At 39.2% G+C, this 24,495-nt stretch overlaps 1 protein-coding gene across 3 annotated transcripts in view; it reads right to left on the reverse strand.

The window, feature by feature from the left end:
* Positions 1-24,495, reverse strand: part of SYT9 (synaptotagmin 9) — a 69,218-nt gene that overhangs the window by 33,348 nt on the left and 11,375 nt on the right. For all 3 annotated transcript variants that reach the window (XM_066551178.1, XM_066551179.1, XM_066551180.1), the window contains exons 2-3: positions 3,658-4,009; positions 19-565 (exon numbers count right to left, since the gene is read on the reverse strand). In XM_066551178.1, the coding sequence (XP_066407275.1) occupies positions 19-565; positions 3,658-4,009 (899 nt within the window). The remainder of the gene's footprint in view (positions 1-18; positions 566-3,657; positions 4,010-24,495) is intronic.

Raw genomic sequence — 24,495 nt, forward strand, 5'->3', positions numbered from 1 at the left:
AAGAATTATAATACTTACATTGGTGACATATTCAATATCCTTCCAAATATTACATTCCCTGGGAAAATCTGCCAAATCTAAAAAATTATCCACTACCACTTGGCCAATCAAGTCGTGCCTGGAGAATCTGTCAAAGTCATACACAGAGAAATGGAGTTTCCTTGTGTTGAGATCATTGTAGGGGACAGTAAATAAAAAAACTTCATCAAACACTGGATTTAGGGTCTTTCTGTGCACTTTAGTCTGGTGTTTTGTTTTCCTGTCAGGGAGCAGATAGATCTTCACGTAGGGATCTGAAGTCCCAGAGAAGTCCTTTGCCGGCAGGTTGACGGCCTTGTGAATCTTCACGATCAGCTGCTCCAGATCACAGTCATACTTGAGGATGAAGTTGAGTTTTCCACAGGCCTTGCTGTTGCTCCTGCGGCCATCATCTGTGTCCAGCGATCTCTGCTTGTACAGCTCTGGCTTGATGCGGCCGATGCCCGTCAGCTGCTCCTGCTTCTGCACCTGCTGGATGTTGAAGTCAGGGTTGGACAGGTTGAGCTGCCTCCGGAGCGAGTTGTGCCTTAAAGCCAAAAGGAAAGAATTGAAACAGGCTGTGCACACATGCTGAAGATCCAGCTCACCTTTGGTGTTTCCGTAGCGCGGGGTCAGGTTTTTAACAAAGGGATGAACCACCTCAGCGTTTGTGAGAGCTGACCTTCAGCATCACACTGCTAATGCCACATCAGTGTCTGTTCTCGTGTCTCGAGCTGGGCTGAAATGGTTTGCTGATCACCCCAACAGTTGTTTTCCCTTTTCTCTCACACCTGATGTAATAAACTCTGTGGTACTTAGGCTGAAAAGCTCCTTTACTTTCATTAGCTGAGGAAAACAAAGTTGCTTTTAGCTTTAATAATTCACACTTACTGTGACTGAAATTTCTCCTTCATGGATAGTAACAAAAATCAAATTTGCAATCCCTGTTGAGGTAGGGAGATGTGAAAGTGAAAGCTGAATTAGGTAAAAGCCTAATCTTCTATGAGTTCCATTTTATTGTCCTATTCATATGCAGCAATCACTCAGAGTATTGGAGCACCAGGAGCTCAGGTTGAACACAGAAAGAGCATGTGGAAAATGCCAGCACAGGATTAATCCAAAGCTATCTATATTGAATGTAATCATCAAGAGTTCCTCTGCTATAATTGTTCATTCATTCCTGGTAAATATCTGTTTACCCAAGCTTACAGCAGGAACAGCCTCTTATGTGCTATCCTAATTTTTTTTCTCTTGTTGCATAATAAATACATAATCTTATAGCTCTACATTAGTCAATTCCAGGATAAAATATTATCATGTCACCAAAGAAAAAAAAATTCAACCCTTAAGCTCTTCATGGCAGTGAGAGGCACAGAATATCCTGCGAAGGAATAAAAAGAAGAGGCTAGCAAAGAGCCACTGGGCTAGTGCTGTACCTTCTCCAGCTGAAGTGCATCTGCTTTGACTCAGATATTTACTGGCTCTTCACATGCTGATCCTTATTCTTGCTGTATGAAACATAATCCTTTTTTCACCTGCCCCTGCACACACTGTCAGCTTCCCCTTTTCCTCTTCCCTCGTGCACTGGTTTTCCAGTTCCCCTGGAGACTTCACTGGCTTGTGTTCAGTCACTCTTCTCCCCAAAGTCATGATTGTGGCTAAAATCTATGAGTTTTTTAATCCTATTTCTAACTCTTGCAGAGTTTCATTAGCTTGCCCTACTTTTCTTTGGAAAAATCTTTGAGGAGATATTACTGAATGTTCAGCACTAGTGCTAAGTGCAAATGAATATGCTTTACAAGCTAAATCTAGGCTGTACTGGTGCTTTTAAAGGATGCAGGGCTCTGTGTTATCCAGCTCCTGAGGGAAAAGCACCAATGAGACAGTAGTTGTGATGTCTTAGCATTTTGGCTTTTATATTTTTCATATATTTGTAATCCTCCAATTCTTTAGTGTGTAACTCTAAACTCCATATAAAGTGTTAGCTACTGTTGTCCCAGTTTGACCAGGCAGAACAATTCTTCTCCAGGCCTGGGAATCAAGGCCACATCACTGCCTCAGGCCCCAAGAGATGTAAAAAAAAAGTGAGTTGGGGGCAGCAAACTGGGGGTAAATGACTTCATTACCTGAAGCTGTAATTGGAAGATTAACCTCCAATATGCAAATGGACCAAACTTATAAAAGTATGAAAACCTGTGACCCGTCATCCATTTTGGGTATAGTCCCTGAGGGGAGCTTTGTCTGCCAAAAATGTACCTGAAGGCCTTTCAATAAATACAAATGCATTTTATTCCCTTAATTTTGTCTGGCCTCTGTTTTTAGGTAGTCCCATAAAGGCACCAGCTGTGAGAAGACTGGAACAGGATTACGATCTGGTCTCTTCGACCTACAAAGTTTGTTGGGAAGGATGAAAGTTTGACAAGGAAGTCTCACAGATATGTATGCCTAGCAGAAAGATTTTTAAATGTGGAGTCTGATGAAGGAATAGAGATGGAAGAGCAAGTTTTGATATAGAAGAAAAGAATTGCTGAGCCAGTATTACTGGATAACCAAGGAGCAAAGGGTGTGTTAGTTAGAAGGGGTTTTTATGGCTTAGAGCAAAGGATAAACCCACCTCAAACAAGAAGATGTTTTTTACCAAGCAGAAAGATAGCACAGGCAAACAAGCCTGCTGATGTGGCAAGTAGAAAAAAGGTCTCAGAATTTTCCACTGCAAGAAAACTGAATAACAACTTCTGGCTTAAACTCTAATGTACTAACTTTTAGTGATTGGAGAATAGTAACATGAATATGGTAATTATAGTAGTTATGATAGGCTATAGATAAAAATTAAGGTGTAAATTGGTTCTACTTTATTAAGATGCTCAGCAAAGGAAAATATATAATGCAATGTAACCAAAACCAAAGGGTCTCCAGGCCTACCTGCAGCTGGAGCTGACAGCTGTAGGAACAGCTCTGTCACCCACGACCCTGGACTGCTGTAACCTCTTGGATGGAATAAACTGCATTTTGGAGAGCTGCCTGGAGTCCCACATCCCTCATTTCAGCTCTTGCAGAGGTTTGTGCCCCTCAGTGAAAAACTTCTGTGTATATATATATTTTTATATATATATATATACGTATGTCGCAGACATCTTTTATGAAAAATCCTTTCTTTAGGATTTTTCCTCTTGAGAAGCTGAGAGGCCTCAAGAACAAAATGCAAACATTGATTATCTGCTGCTGTGGAATGCAACAAGTAAATTTTGATTGCCTCATGTTAGATGTTTCTAATTAATAGCCAATCACAGCCCAACTAGCTCAGACAGAGAGTCTGAGACAGAGCCTTTGTTATCATTCTTTCTTATACTATTCTTAGCTAGCTTTCTGAAGAAATCTTTTCTTCTATTCTTTTAGTATAGTTTTAATGTAATATATATCATAAAATAATAAATCAAGCCTTCTGAAACATGGAGTCAGATCCTTGTCTCTTCCCTCATCCTAAGACCCCTGTGAACAGCATCACATACATATAAAAAAAAAATTTTATGTATATTTTTAAAGGAACGTGGCAAGAAAATTAAACCCTTTTTCGATCAGCGTGTGCCGTGCTTTTTGGGCTGCATTCACGAATAACAGAGACAAATGGCAGCTACTGACCGGGCAGACGAGGTGGGCTCGGTGGTCTGGCGCTGCATCCGCACGTTGGGCACGCAGTTCTCCTTGTCTCCCGCCTGGGTGTCCAGGGGCAGGTCCGGGGAGGTGTGGCTGATCTTCATGGAGGCCTCGGGGAAGGCGGCGGGCTGCCCCAGGTACTCCTCACTGTAGTCGCGCTCATTGGCCTCCGCGCCCGCGTAGTGCAGCGGCTCCTGCTTGCTATCCTTGTTCCCGAAGGGCAAACCTCGCTCCCGCCACGGGATCCAGCACAGCTTCCAGGACACGAACAGGGACACGCCGAACAGAGCCAGGCCACAGGCAGTGACAACCAGGGACAGCAGGCTTATGGAGATATCTGCAAACGAGAGAAGGGCGTCCCTGTCACGCCTCGGCACTCCGTGTCTCCAGAGCGCCAACACGGCGCCCAACGCCTCTGGGCTGCAAACTTTCTTTCTAATTTCTAATTCTTTCCCCCAAACAGCTTGGAATTCAGTATAAGACTGTCACTATAGGACACGAAATAACACGACGCGGCCACGCAGCTTTCTCAAGGTGAAAAGAGAATTTTTAATTTCTGACTCTCTTGGAGTTTAGTTGTTAATTGCAGCCCTGAGACATGTGAAAGGTCTCTGTTTCGGCCCGCACGAATGAAGAACGAGTCAGAGCTCTTCAGTTTTCGGTCTTGAAGTTGTTTGTTAATTCTTATCTATAAAATTTTCTTTCTGCCCAGCCAAAATCTGCTCAGCAGGGCAGCCAGAGGCACTCTGACCGCCCCCAGGGCAGTGTTGTCTTTTTATACTACAAACTACGTATATCATATTTACAATTACTTTCCAATACCTATCACCTATGTTAGACAGTGCACTTCTATTCTAAACCAATTCCAAAGTGCCAACATCACAGCAGAAAATGGAGACCAAGAAGAAGAAGAAAGGCTAGACACACCCAGATTCCTCCATCTTGTCACCAAAATCCCCATACCAAAAATCCTAAAATCTACATTTTCACCCTGTGATAATTTTATTATTATACTATTCAAATTTTTGTGACTTTCAGGTCCTCATACAAAGCTAGTAATTTAATTTGCTCCAGGGGTCATAATCAAATCCCCAGGTGTTCTGGGCTGCGTGCCAGGGTTTCTGAGCCCCCCGGCGGGGTCCTCGGCAACTCTGGTCACCCAGAGGGATGTACTGAGTTCTGACATGACTCCAACATTTACAGATTTCTAAAAGTGACAGTGGATTGGAGGGTGACGGTGCCACCTCTCCAATGACACTGGACAAACCAACAGTCTATCGAATTTCTTTTCTCCCATAAAAGAATGCAAAACAATAAGATATTTACATAAAGCAAATTTCTTTTCTCCCATAAAAGGATGCAAAACAATGAGATATTTACATAAAGCGTGTGAGAAAGTTTGTTACAGGAATGTAAACTTCAGAAGGCTTAGAAAAACTTAAAAAATCAGGGCGACATAAGACTTGAACCTAGCTTAAAATTACCCTCCAAAAACTGGGTGGGATGAAAGGTCGTTCTGAATCTGAAAAGGGTTGTTCTCTTGCTCACTCAACTTCCTGTTGATGAAAAAGCTGTGCCTGGAGTACATTTTATCTTTTTGGGTTTTTTTTTTCTTTTCATGTAGGGCATGTCCTCCACCTGTTTTACCAGTTCTTACTAGCTTCTCTTCCAGAGCCTGTATTAGGCTTAAACACCATGAAAATATGCACACAAGCACATCTATGACATGAATTTTTGAAGTATTTCATTGCTGTATCTTGGTTTATTATTTTAATTCCATTCCATATAATTTTAGACTCATTCCTATATTTGAAAATTATTTTTGACTATCAATGCATGGCTTGCTCTTCGTAATTTAATTAGGATAGCAATATCTCTTCAAAAGTGAGGTTTTACTGGATTTTTTTAACTCCAAAGGCTCTTTCTTTTCTTTTTCCAAACTTCTGGTATAAAAAGGAATGTATAGATGAGTTTTCTGTTGTTTTTCCCCACATTTCCAGCATTATACCACTCCATCAACAGAAATAAGTTACTGGGAGTGGGTTTTGCTATGTTTTGCTTTAAGTTGCAGGTTGGGAAAATGACTCAGTGGAACAGCTGTTTTTGTGGTTACAATGTTTTTGAAACGAATCTCTCTGTGGATTACACAATACATCATCCCTTGAACACAATTAGTGAGGATTCTATTTTACTGCCTTAAATTATAAACACAAGCTGATCAAAGCAATTTTTCACACTGTGTGTAGGTTCAGAGTGTCAGGCTGCATCTCTCTAAGCAAACAGCTAGCTTCAATTCTCAAAGGATGGCAGAAGGCTGAAATGTACTGCTTCTACTAAGACAATTATTTAAAAATGACAATTCAGATGAAACAGCCCCAGTCCATTCCAAAATAAAAATAACATTTTTTTTAAAAAAGTAGAAAAGTCAATACCTTCTGCCCCTGCTGTGAGTCTCATTCTCACCAGCCAGACAGATTTAATTTCCACAGTGGGGGGAGTGACACTGCAATCCATTTCACACAGGAGCTGTCCAGTTTATTTTGCATGCTGCAAACCAATTTCAAACAATTTTAGCCAGCATGGCCCTTTCTGTCCTTCTCCCAGTCATATCAAGACAAAGCTCATTAAGAGTGGGGACAGCACAGCAGCTGCTTGGAACTACAGCAGAGAGTTTTTTCAGAGCTAAAATTAATTAAAGAAATTCCTCCCGTGCATAAAAGGGAATTTGGGAGAGTGGAATGGCAGTTCTTAATAATTTTTGAATATTTATTGGCAAACAAATCTGGCAGTGGAGGCAGAGCACAACCACTTTTTGATTAAAAAGCTGACGATCAAGGATGAAGAAGTGAAAGAGGGTCTTTAGAATAAAGTAATTTGTCTTGGATTCCCTGGTGAAGAAGCAAGAAATACATGAGAGGTCTCCAAAAAGGCCATTTATTTCAAAGAACTGATTCAAGTAAATGACCCAGCATTGAAAGAAATGAGACATTTGGAGTTATCAGAAGCAGCCAGAAGATTACAAGGTGAGAACAGAAGACTGCCCAATGATAAGGGTGTGTGGAAGGTGAAGAACGATTTGAAAAGTAGACCAGCAGTCCCCTACCCTACCTTGAAGATGACTTTAGCAGAGGAAGTTTTCTAGAGAACAGACACTGTGAAAAGAAACACATGGGGGCAACATGAACTGGTTTTCATTTGGAGAATCTGGGGGGCTTTAATAACATCTATAACACCATCATCTCACAGCTTGCTTGCAGAGAAGCTGGGCAGTAAGCAGTGCAGGTCACAGCAGAAGAGGGGAGTGTTTATCCATCATCTTGGTTTTACTTCTCCTGGCTCCTTTGTGTCAGGAAGAAGTTTTTGTATGAAATTTTTGTTTCTGTGTGTGGAAAAGAGACCATCACGTATCCTTCTTGTTTCTGTGGAAGACAGCAGACTAAAGGGTTGTGCTCTAAGCTTTTCCCTTTCATCAGACAGTAATTTTCACATCCTGTGTGCCTGGCAGGCAATTTTCAACAACAGTGCAGATCCATGGTGAATATCTGGGGTGAGCACAGTCCCACGTGAAGAGATTTTTGGCTGCATCCCTGAGCTGCTTTGCTATTAGCTACTTGTACTGCTCCATACTGTATTTTCTGCATAATTTTTACTCCATCTCTCCAGATGTCTCAGTTTTTCTAAGCCTGTTTATCTGTATTCTCCTGTGGTAGCAGTACAGTGATTTCCTCCACTTTGTAACGAGAGCAGGGTAAGTCTTTACTGCTTTGTACTCACAGAAATGAGATCTACAGCACAGAAAGTGTTCCTCAGAAATCCCTCTGTCAATGCCATGATGCCAGCCAAGCATCTTGATGTGAATCCAGGTCAAAATTTCATAGTTCTACCTTTGTCATCATGGCTGCACTAAGAGCTGAGGTCCCAAATTCCAGCATGTCAGACTACTTGGATTATAGCATATTGATTATGGCATGTTGCCGCTGGGCAATGTGTTCCCCTCTAGCAAAGGAGGCCTTTGAATAGACAGAAAACAGGAGGACAGGCCCCAGATGAAACATTCTTGAGATTTGGTAGCTGTCTCTAATTCTTTGTCTATTGAGACTGTGACTTCATTGTTAGAGGACTCAGGAGGCGCTGCTACTATTTCCATGCAGCTCCAACAACCAGGAATTCAGCAGTGGTTTCCAGGAAGGACAGAGGCTCTCTGAATATCTTACTCATGGCATTGTCTTACAGATATTCTGATGCAATAATCAATTTTTGACCAGGTTTCTATGTTTCAATCCCTCTTATTCTACCGAATTCCAACTAATTTATCTACTATGCTTATCAGCACAATTTTTTCTGTTTTTCTTAATTTGTTTGTTCTGTTTTGTTGTTGTTTGTTCGGTTTTGGTTGGGTTATTTTTTTTTTGGTAGCAATCACAAGGTTAAAAATGATGTGGAAATAGCACGTGAAATTGAGTTTTGTACCTGTGGATTACACCATCAATTGTTACCACAGATTGGAGTGATGAACTTTCTGTCTGTGACAGATTTTATTACAGTCAGTGAGATAAAAAAATCCTCAGCCCTTTTATCAAAAAGACTCAGTTTCATCATTGCTGAATGCTGAATCTTTTTACATTTCTTTAACTTACATTTTAAAGTACATCTGTTACACAGAAAAAAATCCCACTTTTTATGTCAAGGAATGCATGATAGGAATATAAATTGTCTTGTCTTCAGATTCTCCTATTAAAGAGAATCACAGAACCTTTGGGGAAAGGACCCTGCAGATCATTTAGTTCAACACTCTGCCCAAGCAAGGTCACCTCACACAGAATATGCCCAGATGAAATTTCTCCAGAGATTCAGGCCTCCCCAGCCACTGTGGGCAACCTATTCCAATGTCTGAGAGCCACCAAGTAGGTTCATAGCATAATCTCACTTTGCCAGGAATGAAATACTAAGTGGGTAACATTTTTTAGATCACAATAACCAAAATTTCAGTAATGTTGTAAGACATAGCTGCACTTTGCAGTTTATCTAGTAAAAAAGGAAATTAAATTATGCTTCTATTTATATTTCAAAGGGTTTTAGTATAGATCCACTGAACATAAACTTTTATATTGACTTTGAATAAAATCATAGACTGTTCTAGAAGAATTTGAATTGTCTTGAACTTTTACATAGATGGTGCATGAGTGTTATGTAGATAAGATGTGTAATGTGTAAATGTGTAATGATTCCATTCAAATACTGACAGTACCACATTGCAAGCCTGTGACTTGTTTTTTCTGGAATAAATGGTTGTGCTTTACCCTCTAAAACTCCGATGCTGAAAAATCTCACCAAAAAATCAGACAAACAAAACACACAGAAACACGTTTGTCTTTTCATATGTGAAACAAGAATTGAAGTATTTTTTTCCTTCTTGTATTTATTAAGTTACCATTTGGATTGCTAAATTTTATACAAAATAAAATATCTAAATTAGCAAACAATGGGAAAGGTCAATAGCTAATGCAGATCAATTTATGTGTCTAGACATGCAATTGGAGTTGTGGAGTCAAAAAGCACAAATTATGCTGTTTGGATTTGTCTGACTCCAAAAGATTCAAATGAAAGCCAACATATGATAAATAAAAAACAACTGAACGGGCAATTTCTCATCATCCAGGCACAGAGATGACATTTAATCAAAGGAACTACTGATGAATAATGTAATTATTTAGACAATCAAGTTGTAGGTTGCCTGGATGTGACTGGTGTTCTACCAAATGAACTCCTTTCCCAACAAACTGGCTGTAATTTGGTTTAACTTGAGGTTGAATGAGTTTTACTAGAAATCCTAACTGGGAGAGTTCTTTACACATTCTTATCAAATTACAACAGGCTTTCTTTCCTCTGATGATTTATTTTTATTAAAATGACTATTCTAATATTCCAGAAGTATTGTAATATACAGTTGATCTCTTGGGTGAAGTTGGGTGAAGGCTGGCTGGTGAAACAAACTTTAGCAATTCAAAATCTTTCAATACAGATATTTTTAGTCCGAGAGAAGCAATCTTTCCCTATTTATACCCAACAAATTGCAAAAGGCATTCAAATAAAATAATGAAGTTAATTTTTTTTCTGAATTATCATATTACTAGAATATAGGATATATTGGGACAGATCAATCTTTGCAAATATGATTCTGTCCAAATTCAGTGGAAATTTCAAGCTGTCATTTCCTGAAGGGGAAAAAAATTACTCTTTTCATTACTTTTTTGTTGTTCGGGGGGAGGTTTTAAGGAATATGTTTAGAAGTCTGGTTTCTTGAAAAACAAAGAAAACATCAGTGCCTATTTCTGAAATCCTAGCTGTGCTTTTGACAATCTAAATTGTTTTTCTTTTGTGCAAATACATCCATGGAGGGCTAGTAGCCATCATTCAGGTCAGTAGTTGTACAGCAGGAACAACTGGAGGGTTTTTTTTAAACCTAAAACCCCAAGGTTTTAAACCTAAAACTCCAAGTTTTCCATAGGAGAAGTGTTAGGATCAAGTACCTGAAGCAGTTTTAGCCTGGCATTGCACTGCAGTTTCCTCTGTGCTTCACAAGTTTCCCTTAATTAACATAACTGGCACTTGTTCAGGATGGAAGGTGTCCCTTGGCGAAGACTCCTGGGACAGAGGAATAATTCCTAGCCAATGTACTCTTCTCTGAAATGCTGTTAATTATCCTTAATACCATGTTTAGAAACTTTCAGTGCAATTCTTTAAAGGAAGGCAGCTGAAAACCAAGGGAATGAATGAATCTCAGACTAAATTCATTTTATAACACATACATGCTCCACCTGTGTCTGACCCTGACATTTATGAGTGTGGACCAACAAACCTGGCCTAAATGAGATCAGTGTCAGGGCTTCACGTGGCAGTAACATTCTCCATGCTCTGAAAATGTATTTGTAGCTGAGTCTCACTGGTATTTGAGGCTGTTATTAGCTTTTAGTGATTTTTTTTTTATTCCCTGGTTGTGTGTTCTACATCTTCTAGGTAGGCTTTAGGGTATGTAAAGCTCTTGTGTTGGTTAAGACACTGTTCTAATCCTCTGAGTGGCTTGCATGTCTTTTTATTCCTGAAAAGTGTTACAAATTCCAGTTTATCAGAGTGTGCTTTCTCTTCATCTGCTTTGCTACGGTTACAAATTTGTTTAATGTTTTCTCCAGGTACTGTTTAACATTAACTAAGTCTCATTCATAAATATAATCCTAGGACTTCACCAAGCTAATTGTCAATCAGTTAAAATCTACATAAATTTCATAGCACAATTTCAATATGAAATCAGAGTTACTAAATGGCCATACAAAATATTTACAATAAATAGGGCAAAAACACTGAAAGATTTGTTTGTGCAGAGTATTTTTCTAGCAGGAATCGCTGTGATACAACTCAAAACTGTCATAAGACTGACATAATAGTTTATTGATAAGGTCAGAAGACTAAAGCTTAAAGCAAAAAAAACAAAAACAAAACAAATAAACCAACAAAACCTAAAGCAAATTGTTCATGGACATTAAAGAACAAGAAAAAAGTACTCAAAACACAGTAAATTACACCTTTTTTTGTTTTGCAAAAAGGAAGTTTTGCTTATTGAGATGAAAAGTTATGTAAGCAGAATGTCTTGTTTGTAATTCAGCTAAGGTCATTTCATACTCAGATAGTTGATTAATTACAATTGAAATTGTATGTGAACTTGTTCTAAGAAGAATTTATTACTGTTTGCACAGTAGATCTCTAATATATTTAGTCTGCATTAATGTGAATATCTTTGACAACTCAGCTGACACATAATACTGTGCTACAGTTTGTAAGTGACAAAAAAGCCTTCCCTAATCAGACAGCTGGCTATATGAGCAGTGAATTTTAAAGACAGAGTTGAGAGGAGTCGTATGTCCAAGGGCTTCCATTCTTCCCTGCCATCCTGCAGCAGTATCTACTGACAAGGAATGATGTTCCTCTGGTGGAAATGAAATCTTATGTTCCATAAGTGACATGGTCACAAAGTGCAGTAGAAAAAAGAATTTTTCGTGTCTGCAGTAAGATTTTCTCAGGTTCTCATGCCTCATTCTTGATTCTTTTTGATTATTATTGATTTCTCTTTCAGTACACACTTCACACAACTGATAAAATGTGCAAAATTACTGTATACCTGTGGTTTTCTAATGCTGAGTGTAAAAAATTATAAACTGGGGAAAAAATCCATAAATTAAAATATAACAGAAGAGAGGACATCAGTTCTACAAACACCATGTGAGATTTTCAAGTCCTCTGTGTATGGAGATGGTTTTAATGGCTCTATTTTACCCTGTTAGGAAGAATCATGGGGAATGATGCATATGCAGGACAGGAAAAGTAGCTGGAGCAAAGGAACACAATTTCCTAAAAGCCATTTGGCATTTGAGGCATGCTTGTGTCTTAGCTAAAAGGGAAAGCTGGTGATATTACTAGTGGAAAAGAAATTTTGGGGGTAGACACTCACACTTCAAATGCCTGTGACCATCAGTCCTGTGAGGTCCTTCACAGTGAGCAGTTGTGCTTTGTAGGACTAAAGTTCCTGTGACTTTTTCTGCTTCTTCTTTGCATGTATTAAATCATAGAATCAGATTATTTATTCCAAGAAAACAATTAATATGATACACTTTCACTTTTCTTTTTCTTTCAGGATCCTTCACAAAGTGAGCAGAGCTGTTAATTAATGTTTTGCAAGTGTTTATCCTGGCTTTTTTTAGGGTATGCAAAGTAGAAGTTCATGCAGTAATTGAAGAATTTAACTTCTCATCTAGTCGAACAAAATGACTAGTCACTTTTGGCAAATGCTGTGTATGCTCCCTCATTAGCAGAATGAAAGGTTTTAATAGCAAAATGAATGATGGAGAATGACTAAAGAATAACCTACGAGAAATTTTCCAGTAGAAATTTTTTTGGACAAACTGCATGTGTTAAAAATTATGGAACCATCAAGATTTGTGACTATTTTAATGACTAAGCCATCTGAGCTCACATTAATCTTGAATATTATGACCCTATGAATAATAAGGAAGAGAAATTGCCATTTATTTCTGCAGTATATAGCCAGCAGCAGGAAGCCCCCAGGTTATAGAGCAAACAGCTCATTTGAACCATGCCAAAAAGCTCCAAGTTCCATTATAGTCCTTGAAAGCCCAGTAAGCTGCAATAATAGTGAAGTGTTTTAGAGTACTAGAGGAAATGACAGAGCAGCATTTCACTTCCCATTTGTATGAAACTGTACAGTAATATTCTCCCAGAAGTGCTCAAAACAACAGCTAGGGAGATCATAAAATCATAGCATGGTTTGGGTTGGAAGGGATCTCAAAGATCATCCCATTCCAACCCCTCTGCCATGGGCAGGGCCACCTTCCAAAATTTGTGAAATTAAACTAATTCAAAGGACTGGGAGATGTGGACAGAGCACTCTAAAGAGTATGAAGGGCTGTTTGAGCTTCCACAACATTTAAGTTTCACATTAATACCTAAAGACTAAATATACACACACAAATCTATAAGCTGATGAATATGATTAACAGATACTTTCTCAGAGACAAATGGTTAATAGGAGCTGTATTGCTCATACATAGTTCTAGTCAAAATCTGTATTTTTCTTTCAAATTTCCATTTTTTTTTCCTACCAGAAGCACTGAATTTAACATACCAGTGGTCTCTATAATCTTATTAAGTCTAGTGGAAACCCTTAGCCTTTCTGATTTGGAATAACCTAAAGAAATATCTATTTTTGAACCTTTCTTAATTTTTAGGTGTACTTTGGTTTTGGGGTTTTTTAAAATAAATATGTAAGAAATAAGACAGTATTACTTTTCTGAACAATTTACATAGACAAGAAGTGCAAGCTTCTCTTTAAAGTCAGATTGCTTGCAATGGAAACGAGGTCAATTATTTCATTAGCTTCCTTTTCAGAATCAACTACTCTAAGCCTACGTTATGGGAGTCTGGCACTACACAGTGGTTCAATATTTACAATACTTGCTCTACATTTAAGGAAGAGCCAAAATTCATTTGCTTTCTCTATACTGGCAGATCATAAAAAGGTTCTCACAAGTGTTGAAACCTCACAAGGGACTTCAAGAAAGTTGCCTGCATAGACTGAGATGGATAAGGAGGAGCTTTATTGCTTGTTGCCATCACAAATCACTAACATCTTAAGCTGATTAAATAGCCTGATTTTTCTTTTAAGAGGGGGTTGCTGGCACAAAGGGAAATAAAGACAGCCTTGAAAGCATTTATCTTTCTCAGATGAGGAGCCAGATGCACTGCAACACTCACATTGACTTCTGTTAAAAATATTTCAGCCACAGTTAATGTATTCTGGGTCTGTTGTTTTTTGTGAACTTAGGGTTCCCACTATATAAAAGGAAGATTTTTGGGCTGATCCATAAGTATTAGGGTGTGATGAAAGCCTTACTGCCAGGGATATTTACTACTAGAAAAGATAATGCATTAATAATGTACCATCAAATCATGTCTATTAAATATTAAGCCCCGAAGGCTTTGGGGTGTGTCCTGCCTGGCTTCGTCTGGCCTCGCTGCTGGACCAAAGGCGGCAGCTGTGGCGTTTTTCACCCCAGAGATATCTCTGGCCGGCTGGGTGCTGCAGCTGGGCGCTCAGAACAGGTCCAGGCAGAATAGGAACTCAGTTTACCTTTGGTGGAAAAGGTTCAGACGGTGAAGAGAAAAGGAGCGGGTTCTGCTGTAGAGCTTAAATCCAGAGTTTTATTGTAGCATGTAGACCTCTGAATGTGGTAACAGCTCCAGCCAGACAGGCAGAGACCCAACCACGGCAGAGACAACGGCAGAGACCCCGACCGCATGGTCTCGTGTCCTTTTTAAGCCCCAGGGACAGGGGGACAGAGGGACAGGTGAGGGCCAACCAGGTGTGAGCAGGGGAGGGGTCAGGGGATGTGGACCCTAGGACAAACCAATGAGCCCAGACCTGGGGGAGCATCTGCCAATCACTCAACACCTTGCTGGAAGGTGCCAGGCAGGAGGGCACAGGGGGAGGCGGAAAGGTTGGCACACCTGAGGGGTATGGGATAGGTGAGACAGGAAATGGTGGCACACTGCAACACATGTCTACTATGAATTAACTGTAAGAAAAAAATATGGAATATATTTTTTTTCAATTCATACTCCACTGATAGAGAGCAAAAGAAATAGCTTAAGACTTTCAGAATTATGAGTGGGTAATTCTGGAAGTCATAAAATCATAGAATCATTTGGCTTGGAAAAGATCCTTAAGATCAAGTCCAAATGTCTTGTCTGTCAACAGCACTGTCTAAGAGAAAACTGCAGAACAGATATGAAAACAGAAAATCAAGAGAAATCTGAAGTGAAACATCTTACAAATGCAGCAGCTAAAGAACAGAACTTAGAAACAGATTTGATAATATTATCATTCAGACTGCTCTTCTTCTTTTTCATTCCTAGACATGGATTATTTTAAAGCTGAGATGCTCTTGGAAGTCTTCCTAATTCTGGCAAATCTGAATACAGAAAAGAACTTCAACTTGCTTATTTTTGCAAAGCATATACTAAAGAATGTATGCTTTGAGTAAGATTTGAATATATCTGGATTGGTGTTTTCTTGGGTTTAATTGTACAGTCATGCAAGACATTTTATTTAAAAGCAATCTGTAGAAAGAACAAGAAGCAACAATTCTTGTAAACAGAACAATTTCTTATGAACTGAATCATTTCTTGTTGTATTTAGTTGTGAATATAAAATTGAAACTGGAAAGCTTGAAGGGTTTTTCTTCTTGTGTTTCTCACTCCACAGTGGGCAGGAGGCATCCAATTCTGCAGCTTTCTCAGAGAACAGAAAACTGAATGTACTGTAGCTCACTGAGGGATGAATTCAGGGCTTTACTGTCTACAGCTGCTGATTTAAGCACTTTGATTGAGCTGTGATAGATTAAAAAAGAGGAAAAAAAAATCAAGATGATAATAAATCTGAGCCATGCACTTCAGCATCAGTGAAGCAACCATGGGATTGCCTCTTCTCCAACATAAATGTCAGAGTTCACGGATGGGATGCAAAACTTCTGTCAGTGACTCAGGAAGGTTAGTGTATTAATATGCCCTTGAATTCCCTAAGTGTATTAATATGCTTTTAAATTTCCTGAGTCAAACTGGGCACCTCTACCTGGAGAAACATGGCCCTGCCACACAGCCAAAGGGGCACACTCAACAAATCACTTACTGGGAAAAGGTCAGGAGCTGCTGAGAACCTGCTGGATTCATGAGGAAAACAAATCTTTAGAAAGAGACAGGTGGGGGACAAGGGACAAAGATGAGACTTGGTATAACCCTACATGCTGTCAATCCTGGTCCCTCTGGTACCTTCCTGTTAACAACACCCATAGCTTTGTACCCACAGAATAATAAACCAGAAATGCCAGAGAACAGTATCAGTAACTAATTCTTTAAGGCTAGAAATTCTGGCAACTATCAAGATGTAGATATTTCAGATTTATGAAAAACAGCCTATTTTTGCCCTTCTGCCTCTATGTAAAACCAGACATTTTCCAACAAATGCAGTCCTGCAGAAGAGCCTGCTGTCCTAGAAGTTAATTTATTTTTCATTCATCTTGACATAAAGGTCAAGATAGTAATGCTTCAGCATTTCAGGGTTTTAAGGCTGATAGTAACTTCACCAAACACATTAGCCTTGCATCTGCCTGGGGGTTTGAAAAAGCTGCAAGGGGCCTTGTGGTAGATTTTGCACCTAAGAAAAGCAGGAGGTGTTTTTATTTTAGATATTTAAAATCACTGTGAGCCACAACTCAAGAAACACCAGATACTAAGGTCAGAGAAAGGATCAGATGCTCTTATGCTCATACAAAAAGTCATCTATAGCAGTGGCTGCACGTTGAACACTATTTAAGGTTATCAACCATTTTAAAGAAGTGTATTAATTTGATGCATGTAAAAATATCCAGCACTTAAAATATTAATGGTTAATATCTTAAAACTGTCCTGAAAATTTTAATCTATTTCTCTCTATACAATGAACAGGCACACTTCATACACTCCATTTTTCCAACACTGCAAATGGATCCGCACCCATTTACTTGGTGTGTTCAGAGGTTTCCCCTTCTCCTTCTGTTCTTCCCCCTCTCTCCACCCGTCCCCTCTGCCATAAACACTCACACAAGACCATCCCAAGTCTAAGATACATCAGCATGGGTGGAAAGATAAGATTATGAAGTATGTATTAAATACATATAAAATGACCAGTGACATAAGCTTAATAAATGATATTTATTAATATAAGCCTGTAGGGCTTTGGTGGTCTAAAAAATTACTAATGCTGAGTGGGATGGCTGGAGCCACAGGTCCTTGCTCTGTTTTGATGGAGCTGTAAGGAGCTGAGAGAGAAAGCCAAATGCAAGCTTCCCTCCTTGACCTTACAGGGGCTGAGTCTCCCTCCCTGGAGGTGTTTAAAAAGTGTCCATGGCATCTTGGCATTCAGGGCCTGTTTTTTGTGGAATCCCAGTGCTGGTTTAAGAGTTGGACTCAATGATCCTAAAGGGGCTTTTCCACCCTTAAATATTCTATGCTGTGATTCAATGAAGATGTCATCAGTCATCAGTGAGCTCAGAATTACAAAGCTAAACTATCTAAAGCACCTGTGAGATCCCAATTTAAGGACTCATTTAATTACTCTTCAGGAGTGATTAAGAGGAGTTGACGCTTTCTTGTCCAAGCCTCCAGACCACCTCTCTGATGCACAGTTACTTCATTAACGTCCATCAATTTACGATATTGACCTCCTGGATTATGACATGAAGGTCCATTTAAAACATTTTTCTCCAGTGCTTTCAAATACCATACTAATAGGAAAAGATATGAAAATTCAGATTTCTAATTGGAAAGATGTAATTTATAATGTTTTAAAGAGCAATTTTCAAGCTATTTTTTTCAGTCTTTGTTTAAGTTTAGTGACTGCTGCTATACATCTGGGATATAAGTGACAGCCTTCTGTCCTTATTTAAATAATCAATGAATCTGCTGTTCTTGATAGGGTAATTTTTTTTTTTTTTTTTTACATCAAGATTTACTCATGAAAGCTGTTAGAAAGCATAAAAATGTGTCTGGACAGACACAGTTAAAACCACTGTGAGTAAAACTGTATCAGTAGAATGTTAATGGAATGTAAACAGCACAGAAATGTGTTCAAAAACCCTAGTGGATATCTGAAGAATTATTTGTTTTTCTATTCACAATACCAAGTAGACCATAGAACAAAGCTGTTAAATTATGTCAGTGACTAAACTGTTAATCACTAAGTAACTTTTTTTTTTTTATAATTGTCAAAGTTACTTAAATGTCTTTTTAGAAACAGGCAAACCAAGACACAGAATGGAAACCCACGACGCAGCACAACTCTCAAGGTGAGCCTTTGGAAAAGAGTGTGGAAAGTTAAAAATGGAACCTTCTCACTCCTCACTGTGAGTCTAGCAGCTTTCCAGTTGCTTTTGGAGAAGCGTGATGCAACTGAAGAGAAGGGAAGCAGGGAGTTTGACAAGCATTGCTCAGCCCACAAGCAAGGTACTGACCACCAGACAGTTGGGATAGCTTTTTCAAATAATCCAGTTAAAAATGAGTTAATCAAATAACTGAGTCCTGAGAAAGCTGCCATTTCTCCAAATGCACCTGCTTTCAGCAGGCACACGGCCAACATGTGAAGGACTGAGAGGATGAACAGATTTTGGAGAAGGAAGGTGATACAGGCAGCTGAAAAGTCACGTCACCAACCCTGCAGAGCAAAAAAAACTCATGCTGAGAATCAGTTCTTAGGTTGTAAAGCAAAAGGATTTCTTCTTTTTTCCAGACTAGATTCTAGGAAGACTGAAATACCATGAATCACTGATATCACTGAATCATGAAGACTGAAATATCATGAATAGAATGGTTTGGGTTTGGAAGGGACCTTAAAAATCATCTACTTCCAAACCATCTGCCAAGGGCAGGGACACTTTCCAACAGACCAGGTTGCTCAGAGCTCCATCCAACCTGTCCTGGGACAATTCCAGGGATGAGTCACCCAAAACTTCTCTGGGCCTCACCACCCTCACAGCAAAGAAGATTTTCCTAATATCTAATCTAAACCCACAACCATTCAGTGTGGAGCCATTTCCCTTTATCCTGTCACCACAGGCCCTTGTGTCCCTCTCCCTCTTTCTTGTGGGCTCCCTTCAGGTACTGGAAGGCCACAATTACGCCACCTTCTCTTTTCTGGGCTGAACAAATCCAATTTTCTCAGCTTTTCCTTTTAGGAGAGATGTTCCACCTCTCTAATCATCTTGTTGGCCTTTGGTTCATGTCCTTCCTGTGCAAACTACAAAGCTCCAAATCAGTTAAAATCAACATCTGTAATAAAAACTATGAAACAGGGGTTTTGATAAATGCAGCAATTCTGGAAGATCTAAGCAGAAAATCCAAGGAATGGTATTTATGTACAATCTGTAATGATTCCTACAGTAAAGATTTGCAGTTGTCTTCCATGCCCCAAGTGATGCACCCCATTTTCTTGTGGAATATGCAACTGTAATGGTACATGCAATTGCTATCCGAGTTAACAGCCTCTTTCAAGTTAGAATTCTGCAGATTTCAATCTTGTTGTGCTTTCTTCTGAAGCAAACTCTGCAGCACTTCTTTTATAATCTTTTATTATCAAAAGATCATTTTACATATTACATAAGAACCTTAATCTGATAATTAATTGAATGGAGAATAGCAAAATAATTAACAGGATGAAAAGTAAGATCTAAACTAGTTTGAATATCCTGGAAATCAGTTCATGGTATTTAGGCTTGTTTTTTTCAATTTGCAAGAGTTGAAAAAAAATTCCTTTTTTCATCCAGCACTCTGATAAAAGACATTTTTAATGTTTTAGATGTGCAAGTATTGCCACTACTTGTCAAATCCAGACTCTTGGAGATATTTTGTGCTTGCAGCAAGCAGAATCTACACTCCTGACTACAAAATGTATTAGACTGGATTTGCATTTTCTTTAATTAAGTTGGATCTGTATCTTACCTCCTGAAATTATTTTCTCCAGAAAAAATTAGAACAGCTAGTTTCTTAACATGAAGAACTGAAGAGTATCCTCTGCTTTAGCAATGATAGCAATGAAATTTATGATTAGGTCTTCTTTGACCAATCCACTACCACATGAAAAGAGCAGGTGCCCTCATCCTAAACCTGAGAACCAGACCTGTCCTCCAGCATCCAGCCCCTGGATGCTGGATGACAGCAGGAGACAATGCAGCTCTTCATTCCTGGGAAGGAAAATTTTGCAGATTCCTGTTGCTGATCTGTGAGAAGGGCTTCTTTTTTTTTTTTTTTTTTTTTTTTTTTTTTTTTTTGCTGTCCTAGACTGTTTCTTGGCAAAGCTCTTCGTTTTATTGAGGTTTCTAGACAGCCCATGCTAATTCTGGAGCCTTGGCTGTTTAAATAGAAAATATTGCCAGGATAAACTGGCAGAGGAATTCATGTCAGCCATTCAGTGCTGCTTCTACCTTGTGACCTCGAGGATGTGGAGCAAATACATTGCTTTAAAGAACTCCTGTCCAGTTCCACATGCAGAAGGAATTGCTCTGTCTTACAGATAGCACAAGAACTTGTTAACTTTGGTCCTGGTGTGCAGAGACCAAAGCTTCTCTTGCTGTGTCCCACAGTTTGGTAATGGAGATGGACTTGTCCCGCCTTTATGCACAAGTTCCTGTCCCTGAAGCCAGGGAGATTTCAAGTACAGGAGGGCCATGAGTTTGGAACATGGATGGTATTAAAGTCTCTGTAATTTTCTACTCTGAAGAAAAGTCCCTCACCACAAAGGTCCCCTTATTTTGAGTTGTGTTTTTATAAGCAATTAACTCACCATTTTTGAGAAGCAAAATCAAACCAGCAATGTGCTGTGTGCCTCAGAATAAATACAGTATAGCAATTATGGTTAATTGCATATGAGATTCTCAATGAGACTGGGGATGAAACAAGGGTGACAAGCAATTTACCAGACTGCACTTTCAGTGCCAAAATCAATTACAACATTCCAAATCCTGTAAACATTAATAGCAAACTATGTGTCATTGTGCATCTTTGACTGATGTCCAGCATGTAGGTCTGCTTGTGCCTAGCTGTGGGGAAGGTGCAGTAACAGCTCCTTTAAAAGAGAGTCTACAGCACATATTTATAGAGGGAGAACAAAATATCTGCATCTACATAAAAATATACGCATGTACATATATTGCTGCTGCTGCCAGTGGCGCCAGAGTGTTTAGGCCAGACTCTGGATGTCACTGACAGCATAAATACAGAGTAATAATTAATTCATTTCTAAGCAGTGCAGAATGAGGCTGAGCATGAGGCTGAATTCATAGCACCGAGCTCATTATTCAATTTGGCTCACTATTGGATGATACTACCAGGGGATTACAAATCCCTCTGGGGGTTATTCTGCAGTGAAATACCACCAGTTGCACAGTATCCTACTTCTAAAACAGAATTTCAAATGTGCTAGCTTCACTCAAGCAATAAACAAGAAAGTGAAGATAAACAACCTTACCAGAGAGAGAAATTATAATCACAGGGTATGGCACATTTTTTTTAGGATGAGTTCAATTATAATCAGTGATACACTTTTCACATGATGCACGCACCAGGCTCTCCAGGTGAGAGCACACAAACAAATGGGATGTAGAGAAGGGACCATCAGCCCTGAAACCTGCTTCCTGCAGACTTATGGCTGTTCTTCCTTGGGCCTGTTCCAAGGGGAGAACCCCTGCTCCCCTCATCTCCCTCCCAGAATTACAAGGAGTGTGAAGGAGATGTTGGTGTCAGTCCCTTGCTCCTGAAAAACCCCAACACTGGTGTGGGATACTTAAGAGGAGTGGAAACCTGAGCTTTCATGTCTTCTCCTCCAAGACTTGCTCAGCTGGATTGCTCTCAAATCTGGGGTTTTCCTTGGCTTTGAAGAACTTAAAAAGTTCTGCTGCTTCTAAGGGAAAAACAAACACAATGGATGGTAAATTTATAGCCACAGTTTTTTCATCTTCTGGTCTCTAAAAATAGTAATGGGGGTTCTCATTTCTCCAGAGACCAGCTACACCCCACTTTTCTTTCTAGCTGGAATACACTGATGGGATTTGCTAACTTTTCAGCCACTTCAGTGGAATCATTTTAGGATAATTTTTGAGAACTTGGTACTTTTTTCTTTGTCATTCAGCACAGGTAGATAAGGCACCCACCAATATTTACTTCTTGTTTGGTTCTACATGGCCCCTCAAAATAAATAAAGAAATGAGGTTGAAAGAAGAAAATAAAATCACTCGTCTGATAGCTTGATTATATTAGGGAAAAAATACCTAAAACTGAATTACATGAACAGTACTTTAAATATTTTCTTTAGACTCAGGTGCTTGTACACATCCTTTTCTCAGGAAGTCCTTGTGATCCTATGTCCTTAAAATCAACACAATTCCCACCACTGGGTTGACTCAGATGACTGTAGGAAAAAAAAAAGGAATAATTTTTTGAATGACTAAATGTGAATGTTAAGAAAATAGAAAACTTTTCACTTGTAGGCATGACATTACATTCATTAAGGAAAAAACTGACAAAAAAGTAGGGAAAAGGACCAAGCACTTCCAAGAACTGCATGTTCCAAACCTCCTGACTTGTGAAAGTTTGCTGTTAGTGGGTTGTTGAGAAGAGTTACCCACTGTAATTTCTCTAGAGGACTTTCATGTAAGGGGTGGGTAATTAATTCTTTAAGGTTCCTAAACATGAGCACAACATATATTGAGGCATCCTGAAATGAATAAACAAATAGATATCCTTAAGAACAAGTAACTAGAGCCAGTAAAAAGACACTCTTTAATCACAGATGTGAAGAGGACACAAACTGGAAATGGGGCATGTTAGAAATGTGTCCCTCTCCAAGAAAAATATGTTTTATTCTGCATTTCCGCTACAATAATGTGAACAGGATTACCATGACCATATTCCTTTCAGTTTCAGTCTCAAATGGTGTCACACCAAGATGTGCATTTGTAATCCAAGCCAGGCCATGAAAGTGGACACTCAAAACTCTGAAATTATGCTGAAAATGGGGCAGTAAACAGCGAAATGCAAAAGATTACCTAAAGTTACCCTGCTAGAGCTGTTGCTGTGTCAGATACAGGCTGGAGTGAGTGGCATGATTTGAGTCTGAGAATGTAAATCCAAGCTTGCAAAAAGGTTATCATAAATAAGTTCCATAGCTGAACATATGAAACCCAGCACAGAAATAGAAGTTTTGAAATCCTCTTCATGCTTTTATTTAGTCCCACTTCAATGTGTATTCCACAAAATCACTGCCTCTCAATTATGGCTTCCTTGCTGATAACAGAGGCACATTTCTATTTGCTAACCCACGCAGGAGGAAAATGTATTCTGTTTATTATTTATAAGAGTAAAGTGCTGAGAGGCCCCAGCAAAGCTCAGGCTCTTATTTTGTGTTTGCTATGAAAATAGAGTGAGCCATATTCAGGCTGGCTACTTTCCACCTAAATCCTTGGGCCCACAGTTTTCTCTTGGCTGCTTTTTAGGCCGTTTTCTGCTCAACGCTTTACTGACATCACACTTGAGACATGCCCTGCTTTCTCTGCTGATTACAGACAGGGCATTAGATGGAATTTTTACTGCATATCACTACTGAAAAAGCAGCTGAAAGGGTAGGGAAAACCAGCACTGACAGATTTCTACAAGATCACATCTCAAGTGCACAATTCAAAAAAAAAAACCAGCCTTAATTTTCACAGTCTCCAGCTAGTAATCTATGACAGCCAACTAAAGCATGACTCCTCTCTCTAAAAAGCATCCCTGAGTCAAACACATTTGTATTAACAGATTGTTGAGTAATATCTGATTAGCAGGATTTACAGGCAGGCACTTCCTGTGCTGTTTTGTGTGTTCATAGCTCTCCTCAGCTGGGGTGAAGTCCTTCCATTACCTTGAACCAAGTGCGTCAGCATCGTTCCCTCCATCCAAATGCTGAGTCAGGAAATACTCTGTCAAAACTTGCTTTTTCCCCTTATTTTTTTTCCCAGAGGCTAACAGGTAAAAGAATAAGCAACATTTGAGTTTTTGAAAAAAACAGTGGTATTAATATTTATCTCAGGATGACCTAGGGATTTAGGATCTATTTGCTGTCATTTACGGGGAACAGTACTTGAATGCTGTAGAAGGGGAGCTTCCCTGCTCATCAAGGCTGGTTATGCAACACTTCTGTATCTAATGTTTTTTTTCTATTCCTGTCCTAATAAAACTATTTTTATTTATTAGCAACATCTGCAAATTTAACAACCCCAGCACGTGCTATACTACGTACAAGGAATCCAAGATCTTATGTGAATACCCACTGTGAGGTGATGTTTCCTTTAACGTCAATGACTCTATGATTGCAATTATTCGTTGCCAACTATGTTTCAAACCACTGGGACTGTCACAAAAGAGAAAGAATTGCTCTTCTTTTACAGTTTGGGAAGTTTTATACTGCTGGAGCCCAAGGACTTACATATTTCCCAGATGCAGCTGGCTGTTCTTGCTGTCATGCAACCCACTACACTCCTTTACTGATTTCTTTATCACATCCAGTTTGCTCACATATCTTTGAGATAGCATTTTAAGGCACTAATTTTTCAGCTTTCTGATCTGCTTGCTTGGTGAGAAAATAAAAAGGGATTTTCACTGGCCTTGATGCAGCAGTGAAGACTTGAGAAAGGA

The sequence above is a fragment of the Molothrus aeneus genome, chromosome 6, assembly GCF_037042795.1.
Source record: "Molothrus aeneus isolate 106 chromosome 6, BPBGC_Maene_1.0, whole genome shotgun sequence".
In the NCBI taxonomy this organism is placed as follows: domain Eukaryota; kingdom Metazoa; phylum Chordata; class Aves; order Passeriformes; family Icteridae; genus Molothrus; species Molothrus aeneus.